This window comes from Euprymna scolopes, chromosome 28, assembly GCF_053919585.1.
Source record: "Euprymna scolopes isolate OS-2025 chromosome 28, ASM5391958v1, whole genome shotgun sequence".
Taxonomy (NCBI): Eukaryota; Metazoa; Mollusca; class Cephalopoda; order Sepiida; family Sepiolidae; genus Euprymna; species Euprymna scolopes.
In genome coordinates this window covers 59,076,554-59,095,498 of record NC_136509.1, presented here as the reverse complement: position 1 = coordinate 59,095,498, position 18,945 = coordinate 59,076,554, and the positions used below count along the sequence as shown (strand labels likewise).

The 18,945-nt window shown below is 36.1% G+C and overlaps 1 protein-coding gene across 2 annotated transcripts in view; it reads left to right on the top strand.

The window, feature by feature from the left end:
• LOC145249667 (RUN domain-containing protein 1-like) overlaps positions 1-18,543 on the top strand; it is a 480,843-nt gene extending 462,300 nt beyond the window's left edge. For both annotated transcript variants that reach the window (XM_080111452.1, XM_080111453.1), the window contains exons 15-17: positions 10,131-10,321; positions 10,931-11,025; positions 17,183-18,543. In XM_080111452.1, coding sequence (XP_079967578.1) covers positions 10,131-10,321; positions 10,931-11,025; positions 17,183-17,289 — 393 coding nt within the window. In that variant the 3' untranslated portion in view covers positions 17,290-18,543. The remainder of the gene's footprint in view (positions 1-10,130; positions 10,322-10,930; positions 11,026-17,182) is intronic.
• The last annotated feature ends 402 nt before the right edge of the window (positions 18,544-18,945 follow it).

The following is an 18,945-nucleotide window of genomic DNA, read 5'->3' as shown; positions in this document are numbered from 1 at the left end:
GGGGCGAACATCCCATATGTAATCTGATGGGCGGGATGGCCCTTATGGCTCTCACAGGCCTTCCCCACACACTTGCACCAATTAACTCCTTCCTCAGGGGCGAACATCCCATATGTAATCTGATGGGCGGGATGGCCCTTATGGCTCTCACAGGCCTTCCCCACACACTTGCACCAATTAACTCCTTCCTCAGGGGCGAACATCCCATATGTAATCTGATGGGCGGGATGGCCCTTATGGCTCTCACAGGCCTTCCCCACACACTTGCACCAATTAACTCCTTCCTCAGGGGCGAACATCCCATATGTAATCTGATGGGCGGGATGGCCCTTATGGCTCTCACAGGCCTTCCCCACACACTTGCACCAATTAACTCCTTCCTCAGTGCTAAAGCCAATACTCTGTCGGACAGGCCTATTGCCTGTGGCAGTAGTTTTCTCATTGATACCTCCGCTGGCAGGTCTGCTCAATCCCCATCTGGTTACCTCTAAACAACTCCAGCAATCACAGCCTGTGGTTACTGCTGATGTATACGGGACTTTTTGATGTACAAGTCCCCAATATGTCTTGTTTGTATGCGTTTGCCTCACCAGGGGAGAGCAACATGAATTTAGTCCTAGCCAGGTTAAGGGCAATGTACTCGGCTTTCAACTTATAACGAGCAACTGCTTCAAAGTTTTCCGTTCTATTGGGAAAAGGGTTGGGCAGACATAGCTTGAAACACCTCAAATGTACCCTCCACATCAAGAAGTGGAACAGCAATAAAGACCAACAGCCTGTTGTCCTCCATTAAGGTTATGCAACCAAGCGACTTATTGTAGCGCCACAATCCTGGGGAGTGAGGGAAGACGGAGCTTGTATGGCAACTCGGCTTGTATCCTAAGTAGGAGATCCCTGAGGCGGCCTGATGCCACTATACTCGGTGACAAGTGCCATAGAGGAAGCATGTCCAGCCGGGTTCTGACATGTTCCAAGGAAAGTAACAGGGACTGCGAGGTCTGCTGAAGTTTCCTTATTATCATTGTAAGTTGGATGAATTGTTTCACAAAATGCCCCAGCTCGTGCAATTCACCCGATAAAGCCTGAGTCAGGTTGCTTAGGTCCCGTCCTATACCCTGAACATTCTTAACTAGCCAGTTAATTGTCTGCCTATTTTCAGCTAACTCTATCCGAGTAACGTTCAAGATGGACAGACTGTGCTAAACCCTTTTGATCCTCCGCTAAGTCAACTAGTTTTTGTTTAATCATACTAACATCTGCCTCAAACACCATTCCAAACAAGACACTAAGTGCCTTCCCCACTATTGGCAAAATGGCCCTTTTGCTTCTTGCCTGCAGCAATTATAGCTCCCGAGATAATTTTGCATATCTCTACTCCTTGTCTCTAATGGATAAATCTCCTGCCTAAGGAAATGTAAGATATTATGATACCCCTTCCCATTGAGACCTTGATACCTATGAACTATTTGTTCTCCCGCTTTCTCTGCCCTTCTTATCTTAGAAACCAATCTCTCTGGCAACAGCTAGAATGATGATTTCTTGAAAACCATGTTGTGACTATGCTTCAAGGCACTGCACTAAGAGGAACAGGAGTAAGGCCCTCACGCCGTGGCTACCGTAATATGATGGCCTAGCGACGACTATAATTTAGTCTGGTGACGTCATGAACATCGGTCTGTTGAAATTTGGTCACGTGTCTCATGACTAAACCGGAAGTTGGTTTAAAGTTTTGAAGGGTTAAATAAATTTAAACATGCTGTCGAGATGTATAGTTCCAAAATGCGAAGGTAACTATGAAAATGGACCAAAAGTTACCGTGTTTTCATTTCCCAAAAAAAAGGAAATAATTTACCAGTGGATTAATGCAATAAAAAGAAAGGATTTTACTCCATCTAAATATAGCAGAGTAAGTGTTAAAATGTTTGAGATATTTAAAAAAAAAAAAAAAAAAAACACGCCTCTTTTTATTTTTATTTTTTTAGAACATATTTTAAAATGAAAATTAAAGTATGTATATAAAATTGAATTTTACATGTAATTTAAGTTATGTGCTGAAATAATAAATTATTATTTAGAAACATTTAAAATGGGGAGTATGGTGAAAATATTATGTACTTTCACCTAACAATTTTAATAAAAGCGATATCGTAAAAACGGAATTCCTTGTTTAAATAATTCTAAATAAGAAAAATCATTTATCTTTTTAGTTCAACTATTTTACTGTGCAATATTTATATCAGCGTGAAATAGATTAAACTTTTTTTTATGACCGTTTTTGTTATCCCAAAAGCTTATTAATAATTATTTGTGGTAAATGTCGTGGCCCCTGTAGGTGTCAGAATTTTGGAGAATATACTTCCAAAATAAACTATTAAAATTGTTTAAAAAAATAGTAGAAATATTATTTTTTATTTAAAAAAAGTGTTTCCAAAATGCCGGCAATAAAAAAAATAATATTTCTATTATTTTTTTAAAACAACTTTAATAGTTTATTTTGAAAGTATATTCCATAAAGAAAATAAGCAACCCACTTTAAACGGAGAAGTTTTGTATATGTTATTCGCAGTTTTGTGTTAGGGTTGTCAAAAATTCCCCCAAAATTCTGATACTGCTAGTGGCGCTGAAAACGAAAATAACATTTAAAATTATGGCAAACGAGTAGTTTCCAAGATATGAAGAAATGTTAGTTTTAAAAAATGGGGGATCACTTTTCTATAAAAATTTAACGTAAAATGAGCACCCACTTTATGGCCATGTTTTTTTTTTTAGGGCGCTTTCTTTTTGACAAATAAAAGCGAAGAAAAATGAGTATGGCCACCTTTATGTTGGAGGTTGGGAGTCAACGTACAATGAACACAGTTTAACGTAAAATGAGCACCTCCCTTTCAAAAAGTGTAAGCAGAATTTTTGTTGGGGAGAGGGGGTCAACTGTAGGTGCTCATTTTACGTTTAGTTGTATTCATTCCTACATCAAAGAGGCACTTCGCCTTGTTTGAGGCGAAAATGTAATTTTTAAAAAAATTGCCTAATCGCGTGTCCTTCTCTCTCTCTCTCTCTTCCAGTCTATAACGCGGGAGCTCTCTTCTTTTCACTTTCTTTTTGTGTTCCTGTGTTTTTCCTTGTTTGTTTAGTTTTTTTTATTATTATTTATATATATATATATATATATATATATATATATATAAATAAATAATAATAAAAAAATATATATATAAATAAATAGTAATAAAAAAATATTTTAATTTGTCCGTTTAAAATTTTTTTTGTCCTTTTCTCTCTCTCTAATTTTTTTTTTTTTTACCATAAAAAATTTTGGCATGAAATTGCCCCAAGGTCGGATTTCTGGTTTAACGACACCATTTGTGACCAGACGTGTCTCCCCCGATAGATCGCCAACTCCCAACGTCGTGTATCATGGATTTTTCGTTCGACTATTCCTCTTATGGCCAGGTCATCATTTTCTTGCTGGCGACTGTCGATGGGAACACACGTGGTTTCACAAAAGTAATATAATAGTAAAATATAATATAAAATATTAAAAGTAATATAATAAGTCGTGGAACAAAGAAAGGAAAAACTCAAACGCCAATGTTCACATATAAATTGACTGTTGGACTTGTGTGTGTGTGTGTGTCTTCTCTCCGTTCTATTGATGTTACGTTCGTCTCTATTTCTGTTTCATAGTCAACTCTAAAAACTGTCCAACTCTCATCCGCTGTGAAGGGCATCTAGTTGTCAACTAACTGTCTCTTCTACGTTGGTATCTTAGGTTGACCCCCCGCCCCCCACACCACACCCAGGCTACTGGAAGCTGCTTTTATCTGTAGGTTTCTATTGTCATGTCAACTCTAAAAAGCTCGATCTAAAAATACCTACAGATTCATTGTTTGTTACTTCCTATCTATTGTTTCCTATTACCCATCCCCCTCTCAGCACTTAGTGACACAAGTTCACCTCAGGTCCACTTTAAAGTATCACACATCTAAACAGATGTAAAAAATATCAGCAAAAAAGGAATAAAATAAAAGTAAATATTTTAGATTGGGGATCCCTTTTTGTTAATGTTTCTTTCTAAAATAGTTTTACACAAATATTTTAGATTGGGGATCCCTTTTTGTTAATGTTTCTTTCTAAAATAGTTTTACACAAATTTTTTGATTTTACCTGGTGGCCCTTTCTCCAAGGAAATTTTTAAATTATTAGTGTTTTTTATTGCGTGCTCAATTCATTTTTAATTAGATGTTATAATGTATTCATTCAAATACTTTTATGAAAAAACTTCAATTAATTTCAACATGTTTTTATCATTTTAGACCCCCCCCCCCGCAGAAAAAAAGGAAATAGATGAAAAAAAATAAATTTTAGAACTTATTAAATGACTTCAAATGTAATGTATCTTAGTGTGCAACCATTGATCTGAGTTTATAGGGTTATATCCTGTTTTAGTCACATCATTTTTATGAGTTTGTGTGTATGTATTCTGGAATATGTTTTACTGTTAGTTTGTGCCAATTAATGGGTTAAAGAAAATATTTATGAATTAGGAGGCAGATAGTGTTTATCAACAAACTGTCATCTATTATATTTTATGTTTGATCTTGTTTTGAATTAGTATAACAAAAGAAAAGCAAAAAGATGTTTTTAAAGAGAATAATCACAAATATATTGTACTCTTTATGTAAGAAATCCTTCTTGACTGAAGTAATGTTTAATTTGTTTGGATAACGGGCTTTTTCACAACTAATATTGTAAATAAAAAAAAAGCAAACAGCTTTTTGTCATGGGGAATTTTTTTTTCTGATAAATAAAAAAATATTTGTTTAATTGTTCATATTTTTTTTTTTTGTTTTTTTTTACAAAAAATATTGAGGGAAGTTTTTAAATATATTTTAGAAATATTGTAATAAATTGTTCATAGAAAGAATAGCCAATCTGATTTGGGTTGAGAAATCTACAGTAATTTAATCTAATCAGAATATACTGAGAGAATGTTTTTTTTTCTTTAATAAACCATGTGAATATTTAATTTAAAGGGTTTATCTTTAGTTTGCCACATTCCAAGACATTTCTATAGAAAAAAAAATAGTTTTCAATATGATCTTATCAACAAAAATTTAATGTAAAATTAAAAACAATAATTTAAAAATTAAATCTAACATGAATTTCATTAACTTTACTTTCAGAATCATGCACATGACTTTTTCACCCATCAAAATGTTTTCATTCTTATTATTCTCAGATTATATTTGAAAAATTGAAAAAAAATTGCAAGTTCAGTTTTTAGCAAAACACTCAGTTTTCTTTGTTTTAACATAAATTGGTTCCTAGAAAATTTTGAAAAGGTAAAAAGGATTATATTTATTAAAGATTGGTAAAAAAAAACAAAGAAAAAACAATCTTTAGCAAATATGGCTCTCTTTATGTGGTCTGAAATGCTACCAAAGGCAAGATAAATTATTCTTCTGTGATTAAATGTTTTAAAAATTGGTACAAACCTTTGGGGTTCCCTGTAGTCAAAAAGAACAAAGAAAATTTTTTTTTAAATGGCCGCCTTTTCTCTTTATATGCTTGCGATATTGTCACCTAATATGCAAATGCTTCCAGTTTTAAATAAAAAAACCTGATTCTTCAGAAACTGAGTTGATTTGGATGTTGGAGTAGCAAGTTTTGTCAGCAGTGTGTCAAACTTTGAGTAATGAACATTGATAGCTGTGTGTCGAATTTAACTCTGGAAATTGTTACTTGGCAGTGCAGCATAGTTAACAATCCATTGGGGCAAGTGTTAAACAATTAGTAGCTAAGATACAAAAGATATAAGATCTTGCCAGTTTTATTCCCCTCTCTTTCTATGGACATGTGTGTAAAGAAGACTAATTAGATGTGGAACAGATAGAAATAAGACTAGTGACAGCATTCACCTAAGTTTCTTTGAAGCAAATGAAAAGCTAAAACAATTCAAATGGATAGAAGAGTCAGTTGATGTTTATGCCAATACAATCAAGATTGGCTGGACTAAATGGATACCTACACAATTCCTAGATGCTGTATCTGTAGCACTACAACAGTTACCTTGCATAGAGGGAATGGACATTAGCAAACAAATATCAGCTGCATAGCTTTTAGCAAAAGAATTTGAGAGACTGGAACAATGACAGTGAGTGCACAAAACAATACACAAAGAAATAAGGAATCAATAAGTATTCAGTGATTCTGATGTTGAGGACTGCACTTTATAAAAGATTGTAAATAAAGTGCTATAATTGTGGAAAGTTTAGCCACATTGCAAGATGTCTTTAGATTCAGGAAAACAGAAAGGAGGAGCTTCTGTGCCAACAGCTACCTCAGCAACAGAATAAAGCCGCAGTACTGGTCTCTTTTGATAATAGAAATGGTGGTGGACCATATGGTAATGACTGCACATGTCGATACTCGATGCACCACTACTCTAATCAATTCTAAGCTAAAATGTGGATGTAGTAGGAGTGGCACCATGAAAGCAGTTGATGGAAGGGATATAAAATGTAAAGGAGCCCAGCAAGTGGAGATCAAAGTACATGGAGTAAGAATAAAAGTGGAGGCGATATTAATGACAGGATTGATGTCATAATTGGAATGGATGTAATCAATGAGATGGGAGAGATATTCAGACAAGGCAACGAGATCCCAGAGATCGGGAAGAAATTAGTAGACAGGAGTTATTTTCTATCTGTACCAAATTGCTGGATGGCTGCGACTAGCATGCAGTTATGTTAAAAGAAGAGCAAGTGGAGTAGACTGGAAGAGCAGGGTTGATGACAAAACTGTCAAAGTAATACAGCAGATTTTAGCTGTTATGGAGCAACATGATTGTGGAGGTTTGCGGTTTGGTGTTGGAAGATACAGCATAGTTGAAGAAAAAGAATGACTATGATCATATTAATGTGACCAAATTAGACATTTTTCTGAAAGGCATCTATTTAGTTATAAAATGGGTGTTGAGAGAAATCAAAATAGTACGGATTCAGCCATGGTACTAAGTTGGATGTACTCTGCAGTGACAGAATATGAACAAAGGGTGCTGGAGAAATTATGTAAAATGGATTAAAAACAAGATTAGCTATAAACATAATATACTATCGTGGAAAAGCATACTTTTCAATGATTGACCATGGACCTGGTAGACTGGCAATATGGAGAGAGTTACATGCAGTTGCAGAGGAATTGGAAAATGTGATGCTTGAACGAGGTCCAGTAAAGGAGGTGATTTTAACATCGTCTGGAGAACTTTGGTGAACAAAGTTCTCCAGACGATGTTAAAATAATGGAAGATAGGTAACTATTACAGGGCAGCGTATAGGCCTAGAGGAAATGGAATAGTGGCTATCGCTTTCACCATCCGATGATATTGCCCCACTAGTGGGGCAATATCATCGGATGGTGAAAGCGATAGCTGAGAAAGGAAGGATGTCAACTGAAGAGGCCACATTCCTATACAACATGGTTCCCAGGGTCGGACAGAGGACACAGTGCCACACAGATCAGTTTTTAATTATGAATGGAGGTATCCAGGTATCCTAAGAAAAAGTTATGAATGCCGACGGCATCCTACAAAAACTGATCAACTTTATTAAGGTCTATTACCATTCCACCCACACAAAAGTTCACGTATTTGGTCAGGAATCATGCCTTTTTGATATCCATTCTGGTGTTCGTCAAGGCTGCATTCTCTCGCCCACACTCTTCACAAGGCCTTGGCAAATTTTCCCAGCATAACAGATGGTCACGATTTCCATTTCTCAGACCTTGACTATGCCGATGATATCACCATTCTGGGTGAAAGCTTCGCTGACATACAGTCAGCCATAAACAAGATGCAATCATACGCATCAGTGATCGGTATGAAGATTAATGCCAACAAGACTAAGCTTCTGAAAGACAGCCGGTTGTCCTCTACACAGAAACCCTCAAACAGGTCAATCAGTTTAAATACCTTGGATCCATCATCACCGCGATAGGCCAAAGCGAAGAAGATATGCACAGCTGCATCAGCAATGCTCGTCTTGCTTTCTGTTGACTGCAATTACAACTCTGGTTTCAGAAGGAGATAAAGCTCAACACAAAGATCACGATCTACCAGACCTCGATCCACACTATTTTACTTTATGGCTGCAAAATTTGGCGTATGCGTGCAAGTGACCTTCGCAAGCTGAAAGTATTCGATCACCACTGCCTACACCGCATCCTATGTGTCCGCTGGAAACAATTTTTCTCCAACAACATGGTCCAGGCACGTTGCAAGATTTGTTCCCTTCAACAATCCCTCCTTGTTAGATGCCTTCACTGTTCGGCTATGTGCTTTACCGAAACTCAGGTGACCTCATTCACAAAACCATTGTCCCAACACCACCACTGGACTGGAAGGAATGCTGCAATGGCCCACTCAAGACCTGGCTCAGGATGGTGAAACAGAATACTGAAATGATCTCCGCTGATGAAACTACGAATGGCTTATACTTGTAGTGGAAACAGCCTCTAACCGCCGCGCCAGGTCAGCCAATATACAGGATGTGGTGAATTTGTTGGATGGAGCCAACCCAACCAATCCAGAAAACGATGAGCAAAGATCCTCTAGAATCCAAATAGGAGAAAGAGTTTTGGGTGAAACCACTGAATGTACAATTTATGACGCAATGGGGAAAGAAGAGTGATTACTGGGATGCAATTCCCTAACAACTTGAGTGTAGATGGAATACCACAACATATTTTAGATTTGTCGTGTGTAGTCCATGTAAATGATGAAGATGTAAATGCATAGACCACAGAGAAACTGTAATGAGCCAATCTAGGCATGAAATTATGTAATGCAAAATGCTCTAATCTGATCAGGGGTAGGGGTGGTCTGAAAGGCAAAATAAGTTACTCTTCTTTGATTAAACGCCTTCAAAATTGGTACAAACCTGATTTTGTAGGGTACTATGCAGACAAAAAAAATTAAGAAAAAAATAGCTGCCTTTTCTCTTACGATATTGTTACCTAATATGCAAGTTTAATAAAAAGTTTTAAATTAAAGTTGGCAGTTTGAAATAAAAAGCCTGATTTTTCAGTGACTGGGTTGATTTTGGATTTGAATGTCATAGTGGCAAATTTTGTCAGCAGTGCATTGTATTTCGAAGTTGAGAATTTTGTTAGCAGAGTGTCGAGTTTTTGAGTAGCAAATTTCTAATTTAACCCTAGAAATTGTTACTTGGAAGCGCAGCATAGTTAACAATCCATCAGGACAAGTGTAAAATAGTTAACTCTTAATTATTTTAACCACACTTTTCGGAATCTTGGACAAGGGATCATTTTACATTAAACTTATTAGCAAAAACACCACTGTAAAAATTTTACTGTAAGTTTAAAAAAAAAACGTATTATAATCTGAAAATTCAATTGATAATTTATGTTAAACTGACATGAACATCTCAAGATTTTTTTCTCAAAAATAAAACCAATAGCCATGATATGTGTATTTGAAAATCAAATGTGTCTGATGAAGGGAAGTTTTCTTTAAATATTACAATACGTACCCTCATAATGACATAAGAACACAATACATGTAAAATAAAAATATATAAAAAATATATATTTTATTAATAAAAGGTGAATCCACATAGATTATTCTACTGATATGTCTTAATTTGCTTAGTTTGTGTCTATCCATTACACCACTTATTCTATAAATTTAAATTTCCTACACACTAGACACTGTTTCAAGAAAACTATATTAACCACTTAAAAACAATAAGTTTCGTATATTGGCCAAATCCTTTTAGGAAAATCAATAACAAAGCGATCATTTAACATTAAGCTTACACAACAAATTGTCCTCCCCCTCCACCTTCTGTCCATCCTACACTCAACTGCTAAATTGTCAACAATGTGTTGTATATATATCCATCAAAACATTTTCCTTTGTTAAATCCATAATTTGGTTATTAACTGATCTAATACCATATAACACAGTGACATGGTGAACTTTGATTGGAAAGAAGCAATGAGATGTTATCAAATGACAGTATGACATATCAACAACCTTAATGGGATATCCTAATGTTTAGCTCTTGATTGTTATCTCATGTTCTAATATTAATTTTTTTTTTTTTTTTCAGCATGGGAAAGAATATAATGAATCTCCCGCTCGAAAATTATCTCAATCCTTCCACTTAGATATTGTTGGGGGGAAACCGATCACTGCAAAGCAAACCCTTTTAGGAGCCATTGACACTGTCATTCAGACGCACACACCACTTAAAAGGACAGAAGATTCACATTTCAAGGCATTTATTTGTTTGGCCCTTAAGTAAGTTAGATTTTTCTTTTATCTCAACTTGTCAGAACCATTATTTAAGCCCCAACTCCTCATCTTGTACTCTCCTGTTGCCCATGAAGAATTCGATCACATATAAAGATGAAGAAAATCAATTCACATTTTTTCAAAGATGGCTATTTTCATTCCAAATCATGAAAATAATGTTAAACTATCAAGAAGACTTGCCATTGCTCAGAATTTGATGAAGAGTCTTTTTTAATTATGCTCATAACACTGTATTATTTTGTGTTTTTTAATACCTTCAATTTCACCTAATAAAGTCATAAGAAACTGAAATTTTGGAAAAGTATCTGAATTTGTGTCTTATGGTTTAATTTTATTAAAATCAGATATACATAGGAAATTATTTATTATATTTTCTGAACACTCAAAGATGTCTGCTCTTCAATTCTATCATGACTCCCTTTACTAAAATGTACCAATGACTTTTTTATTAGCTGCTTTCATGGTGAGATGTTAAAAATAAAAGATGCTTTATTGTTCTTCTTTTTTTTGTTGTTCATTTTAAATTCTTTATTGCGCTTTTTCTTGTTGCCTATTTGATTAGGATTAAAATGTTTTATTTTGTTTTCTCTTCAGTGAAAAGAAACTTGTCACTTGGCTAAAACTTTTGTTTCGGACTCAGTTTCTTGTTGATTATTATTATCAAGACTGGAGTTACGTTGCCCGATCAGGTAAGGAATAAACAATTCCTTTTCCAATCAAGGTCATGAGGTCAATTTATTGTATGCCACATTCACAATAAAAGAACACAAATTTGCACAAAACTTTCATTATGTAGTTTTTAAAATGTTAAGATTCATTGAAAAAAAATATTAAGTATGATAGTTAGCTATGGTAGTCCATCCATGTGGATGACAACGTCTTCATTTTTTTTTTATTGACTCTGGCTCCATTGATGACTGTGAAGCCTGATGCGTGATCTACACTGCTTTGTACAAATAGAGCACAGGAAGACAGGATTTGGGTTTTGATAGTGAGTGGTCGCCGCTTGTCGGTGTCTCAGTGTGAGATGCTTTGTAGCTGCTCGCTCATACTCATTGTTGAAGAAGGCCATCCCACTATCACACGTGGAGTGCCAAGTGTCTCTGTCCACTGCCAAAGTCTCCAAAAGATTGAAGGGGATATTGCAGCACTTGAGGGTGAGCTTGATGCAGTCTATGTAGCGTTTCTTCGGGCAGCCGACATATCATCGGCTGTGACTGAGCTGACTGAAGAGAACTAGGACACCTGATGACGTGGTCCAACCATTGAAGTTGACAATGGATAAGGAGCGACTCTAGGGGGGCAACTCCAGCTCTCTTGTGAATCTCTGAATGGTTTGTGCCACCAATGGAGGCCAAGGATCTGCTATAGTCGTCTGATGTGAAATGACTCTAGCAACCTGATGTAATGGTGATACGGATCCGTACAGAAGGGTGGGTATGACGACTGCATTGTACACAGAAACTCTTGTATGGGTCGTGAGATTGCAGTTGGCAAACACTTGGTCATTCAGGTGGCCAAAAGCAGAAGAGGCAAGATTAAGGCAGCGCTGAACTTCATTGCTAAGGTCACAGGACAATGAGAGATCAAAGCCAAGATATGTGAAGCTGCTGATATTCTTTAGAGGGATACCGTTAACGGTGAAGATGGAAGCATCAGTTGGCAGGATTTCCGTCTTCTTGCTTGATAAGAAGGCCATCTCAGTGGTAGGTGTTGGAGATTTTGTCAAAACTGTGTCGAAGTCCGCTGCAGGTATGGCTAGGGAATGCAGCATCATCAGCATACTGTAAGTCGAAGATGACCTCTTCAGAGGTTTTAGCCTTGACCTGAAAACATTTCAAGTTGAAGAGGCTGCCATCAAGACAGTTCTGGACAGCAACGGCATCAGAAGATTGAAAGTCACAGCGTGAAACCAAAGTGACGGTAACCAGGAACAGGTTGAAAATGACATGAGCTTCATACTGACATTCATGGTGAAAGTGTCCGATTCTGCACCTGGCATGGTAACACGAGCACACATGCCAGTGTGAAACTGCTGGAGGACCAACAAGAAAGTAGGGCAACCAAACTTCCAGAGAATGTTCCATAACAGCTCACGGTTCATGGTGTTGAAGGCCTTGGTTAGATCTACGAAGGCCAAATAGAGCTCACAATGCTGTTCACAACACTTCTCCTGGTGGAGACAGGCAACGAAAATCATATCAGTGGTACTATGCTCTTGGCGGAAGCTACATTGTGATTCTAGGATGACAAGATCGACAACAGTCTCCAGAAGTCAGGTGAGCATAATCTTAGCTAATACTTTGCCAGCCACAGAGAGGAGAGAGATGCCTCCAGCATGGGAATCGATGGCAGAGTGGGGAGATCATCGACAATCAAGGGATTGATGGCATTCATCTTATTAAGCAGCTCCCACAGGTGTTCAGCCCATCTTTCTCTTTGATGAGAGCACTATCCTTACTACATACATGGTGCATAGAGTGTTGCTTTGGGCCATGGATCATTTTTACTGCCTCATAAAAACTGTGGGTGTCGCCAAGGTCTGCACAGCTTTTGGATCTTCATAGCTTTCTACAGCCACCATTCATTTTCCATCCGATGCAATTCTCGCTGCACCATGGCATGAAGGTAGGATAAACTCTTGCAGAGTGTGAAAGATGCTGGATTTCTAAGAAGAGCATTATGAGCAGCATTTTTCTCAGGTATGAGGGAACCAATGTCTCCTGCACAATCGTCAAACAAGTCCTTGTGTCGCCAACGATAGATTCTGATGCACCATGAAGAGTGGTTGAGATTTCTTGCCATTCTGCCGTGAGAGTAGTAGTCACTGCTGATATAACAATGGGGGCAGAGAAGGACTCAGCGATGGCATCACACAATTCGGCTGAGATTGCCAGATCCTATAGAGAAGACAGGTGAAGCCGCAGTTTTGGCTCCTGCCGACGGGCAGATGGACATACATTTAGCCGGAGACTTGAGCGAATCAGGTGGTGATCAGTGGAACATTTAGTACCACGCATGGCACGGGTCAAAAGAAGATCACAGTATCTGATCATGAGAAAATTAATAAGGTGCCAGTGTTTGGGTGCATACAGGACATCTTGTACATGTCACGTAGCTGAAAGATGGTGTTGGTAATGGTGAGGCCCAGCTCTGTTTACATTTCTGACTCCATATCAGAAATGTAATGACTTTCATGGCTTTTGCCAACTCTGGCATTAAAATTACTCAGCAGAATGATCTTATTGCTGCCAGGGTGTTCCTGATAGTAGCTATAAGGTTGTCATAGAAACGGTCCTTCATTTCCTCTTCCGAGTCAAGTGTGAGAGCATAGGCACTGATCAGGGTGGCATAATGATTCCTGGTCAGTGAAAGCCGTAGGGCCATGAGACATTCATCGATGGAAGTTGGTGTCTTGAGTAGATGGCAAAGCAGAGCTGACCAGATGGCAAAGCCAACACCATGAATACGACGGGCATTTTCCAGGAGACCTTTCCAGAAAAGGTGTCGTCCTCACTGACCTCAAGTGACGCCTCACCAGCAAACCCTGCCTTACTAAGGGCAGTGATGTTAATGATGCAGTGGGAAAGACTCATGGCAACTAGTGCGGTATGATGTTGAGGGCAATTTTCTGTAACAGAGTCTAGAAGGGTTCTGACATTTCAGGTAACAATTGTCAGAGGTCGCTGTTTGCTATTCTTTATGTTTTGACTGCAAGTGTCCTGGTGGATGCAGTTGTCCATCTAGGAAATGTTAGATAGACAGGCAACCTTTTCCAGGCCTCCATTTGGAGGTTAGTGGTGCGGTTCCTGCTTAGTCACCCTGGTAGGACCAAAGAGAGATGCTGTTTTGGTCCCAAACTCTCAGCAATCATCTTTCCAGGGCCACCTAACATGCAGGACACAAGCTAGAGGTTTCCAGCTCTATCCGAAGCCAGCCCCCATTACTTGTTATCCCATCACTGCAGGTCTTGGATGTGAATGATGAAGAAGATACCTGTGCAAAAAAAAATTATAAGTGTAAGTGTAAGCACAAACCCCAGTCCACTATCTTGACCACCCTCAGAGGGTGCCAGTGGCATGGATTAGAGCCGCGACGACCGGCTCATTGGTTGGCTGCAGCGTCCCACTGGAAATCCAGTCTGTTAGAAGTTTGCCTATGCGGGGATGCTCCATGGGTTGTTACTATTTAGCCCATAGCTGAGTCAGCATTTCACCGTCACCAGAGCATGTCCACATGCTGATGTGCCATGATGCTAGTACTATGCAGTGCTGATCCTCCAAGCTTTCTGTCAAAGACCTTATCCTTAGCCTTTGGCTCAAGAAAAGAACAGACAGTAGTTTTAATTATGATAGAGCAACTAACTTCCCAAAAGCCTCTTGTAGTGCCATAATTTTGCAGTCGGTAACAAAATCCATCTAAGAAATGTAGTAAAATTAAAATTAAAAAATAACAAAGACACAGGAATACGAGCAACTAATAATAATAAGATCACAGTAACAATTCAATCCAGTTTTATTAATATTTAATAATAAATACAAAAAGGATCTCCCAGACCTTATTCTTTTCTTTAAAATCTTCTGTTTGTAATTTTACCATTTCAGATCTTGCTAGTTCTATTCCTTTTTCAAAGGGATAAACGTATATTACACTGCTTTTGTACAATAAAGTTTGACTAAAACATCCCTTTTCAAGAGATCCCATCTGGAAATTCACTTTCTTTTTTTATTAAAACCTATTTTGATTTTAATTCCATTTTTATGGGATTTCTTGGCTCTTTTTTCACAAAGGAAATAATTATGCTGATTGAAGACCTACCTGGTTCACAGGATTCTTTCTCTTCTCCCCTACTGCCACCATGTAGATTCTCAAGAACATAACATAACCCAAATACACATAGTGGCAAAATGTTAGTCTACCCTGACCCCAATATCTTTAGTAGCACCCCCGCACCAATCTTAAACTAGAAACATGCACATATACAAATAAGTAACAAATAATGCTTCTCTTAAAAAAACATGATTTGTACTAAAATGACTTTTGTACAACAGAATTTCTCTTCTAGAAGAGATAGTTTCAGCAGCACTATGTAAGCTTGTTTAGTTTTACTTTGTTTCCTTTCTAAAAATATAGCTAGAAAAATTATATATAGATAATAATTATATGATAGATTGTAGCATCATATTTAAAAAAAAAAAAGAAGTCATTATGCACGTGTATTAATCAGGCTTAAACTTACATTATCTCAAGCATTCACTCTAGAAAATTGCTATAGTGTTAAATTTGAACAGTTCTGATTATTTTAATAACAAATAAGTTAAACTCTCAAAGTTAGATCTAAGTAGCATTGCACCCCACAAATCGATATTTTATTCTGACTCATTTGCATAAATTTTCTGTCTGTGTTCATGGCAATTCCAATCAGTTTTATTGATTACATATTCTATCCGACTCAATAATTCTTTCGAAATTTGCTCTGCATGAAATTTATAGTGTCAGTGGAATTCATTTCAATTATTAATAATATTAATAATAATATTGTCAAATATTAATGTGTATTTTTATGCCATTAATGTGTTCATACAATGTTGTGTATTCAATAATGTATTTTTTGATTTGTCAAATCTTTTCCATTGTTTTTAGAAAAGATTATTTTAGCATGTAATTTTTTTAACTTTGATGAATCCAGTCGTTTTGGTAGACAATATTATTGGATAAAAAAAGAGATGATGTGAAACTTTTGTTTCTTGAAAGAAAAAAATGATGTAATAATTTCATACAATGAGAAAGGAGAGTCTTCACTCTCCTGAGCTAACAGTGAGAGCGATGATGTAATAATTTCATACAGTGAGATGACCAAACTATGCTGCGTTGCTTCGCTGAATTTTTGACACAATATAATCAGCTGCATTTTTTTAGCCAAGAGACTCTGCTTGCTATTGGTCTCCACATCATTAAGAAACAGACCCCAGACTTGGAAACTTTAAGCTAAAATCATTCTACACCTATTCCTTTATCATCCTCCATCTTCCCTGCCCTTATTTTCCTCTCTCTCTTTATACAAAATAATTATTCTGAGTAAAAGTTGCATTTGTGAAGAAAAAGGAAAAAAAAACAACTTTCTACTTAAAGTGTTTTTGGACTCGATTATCAAATGGATTTGATAATCGAGTCCAAAAGCACTTTAAGTAGAAGGTTGTTTTTGTTTTCCTTTTTCTTCACAAATGCAACTTTTACTCAGAATAATTAGTTTTTATAAAATAAAAAAAATATTGAATTATTAAGTTTTTTGTGCTTGAAAGTGACCTCTCCTTAATGGTACAATTCTAATGACTAGACTTTATAATGGCCTTTTTAAATTTTTTTTTTATAATGGCCATTATAATTTTTGACAATGTGGGGTGAATGGTAATCTGACAAACCGAAACCCTTCATCATGTAGTACTCATCAAATGACAACCTTTTTGCGAGCAGGTACCATATGAACACTCTGAACCCAGGAATTACCAAAATCAGGGATTTCCCCAAGAGGAGAAGGCCATTATGACTTCAATCTTGAGTATAATGAAATAATTATTCATGATGTTTATGGATACTAGTATATGCAGTTTGATATAACAGGTAACTAGCACTTATCCAGATAAGAGTGAGCATGAGAGTAATGGAAACTACAACACCTAAATGGGACCATTACCATCATATTGATGAACAAAAATGACTTGCACAGATAATTCAGTCCAAAGCTGACATTTTCCACAAAACAGATTGTCTTTTGCTCACCATAGACCACTGCTAATTTATTCTATTTTAATCTCTTCTTTTTTTCTCTCTCTCATTCTCATTTAGGTTTTGATGATGCCCTGAAATCTCTGGAACGGTTGAACACTATCAACTTCAAACTGCCGGCTGACATTGCTGTGCGTACTTTCAGCCAAATAAAGGATGCTTTCTAAAGCAACAAATAAAGGATGCTTTCTAAAGCAACAAATGGAAAAAATCAAACATTGCTCGAAACTCTGATTTAATTCTTGCTTTTTTTTTTATATTTCTGTTTCTATTCCAACTTTTTACATTCCCATTGGCACAGCATATACATGTACTCGAGTGAAAGACTCTAGTGTACATAAACAATGATATCAACACATTTACATGTACACTATATTCAGTTACATGAACGTATGTTCAAAGTTCATTCTACAAAGAGAAATATTATAAATTATGTGGAAAAGTCAATTATATGTGTGCGTGTGTATTTCTTTACAACATAGCTCACAATGAATTGGCCAAAAAATTTATTTGATAGACTTTTTAGACAATTCTAATTTCAAACATCTTCAAATCTACAATGCCTCCTCTTTTGACAACCTACTACTTGATCTCGGACCTAATCAGTACAATCTCATTCTCCTTGTCTCCTACCACCATAATATTATTGATTTAGATTGCTGTCCCCCCCCTCCTCATAGTAGTGTGGGTGGCATTTAGATCTTTCCCTACAATCCTTGAATGCCATTCCATAAAGATGTGATTTTCATAGTTTCTTCCTTTTGACCATATTTGACTTTTATCATCTCACACATAGTATCCCCCATTTTCCCCTCAGATTCGGACAATAACAAATCATATGCGCGCAATATTTATCAAACATGAAATATTGAAAACCTCTCAAAACATTTTATAGTCAATTCTACACCTATTCCTTTATCATCCTCCATCTTCCCCGTCCTTATTTTCCTCTCTCTCCTCTCCACTGACTTCCTTTTCTGTTAATATTAGCTTTTGCTTGTTTTTAACCTTCAGTCTTTCATTTATTTTTCATTCTTTTTAAAAAATGCCAAGAATAATTTTACTGAAAACAATCTTGCAAGTTTTAAAAAAATTTAAGTTTTTAGATGTTAAAAAACTCTGATGAATCATTAGAAAATTTAAGTTTTTAGATGTTAAAAAAATCTGATGGCCATTATTTTTTGTCACTTGAACATATCTGGTTTTTAGGGATTAATTTCATTCTATTTTGCTGATGCAAAAAAAAACAAAAAAAAAAAAAAAAAACTTGATATTTTTGTTATTTATTTAAAATGTTTCAAATTTTTGTCCTCGTCTTCGTTCAGTTTGATATTTACAACAAAATTTACCTGAAAAAGAAATATAATGGCGAATATTTTCTGAACATAATAACAAAGATGATGATAAACATGTAAATATTATCTTTTTGTTTTTTATTTTTTGTGTTTGTTATTTCTGTGTTCTCTTCTTGATATGAATTTATTTTATTTCTGTTTATTTTGATTGGGTTAAAAAAAATGGTGTTCTGTTTGCAAAAAAATGAGTTCATCTTATGACTACTTCATGTTGCTTTCAATTCCATATGTTTTGTGGATGATGATTCCTGCTTTTGAATAAAAAAGGAAAGTTAACTTAAATGGAACTGTAAAAAAATGTTCATAAAATTTGTGCAATGAAAGTAAAACTGCCTCATTATTTGAATGAATTTACTTTTTACCATTCAAGATAATCAAACTTTTTGATTTTACTCAGGTTTTCTATTTTTGTTTTTATGCTTTTATTCTCTCATCAACATTTTTGAGTTTTTACCCATTAATCATTAT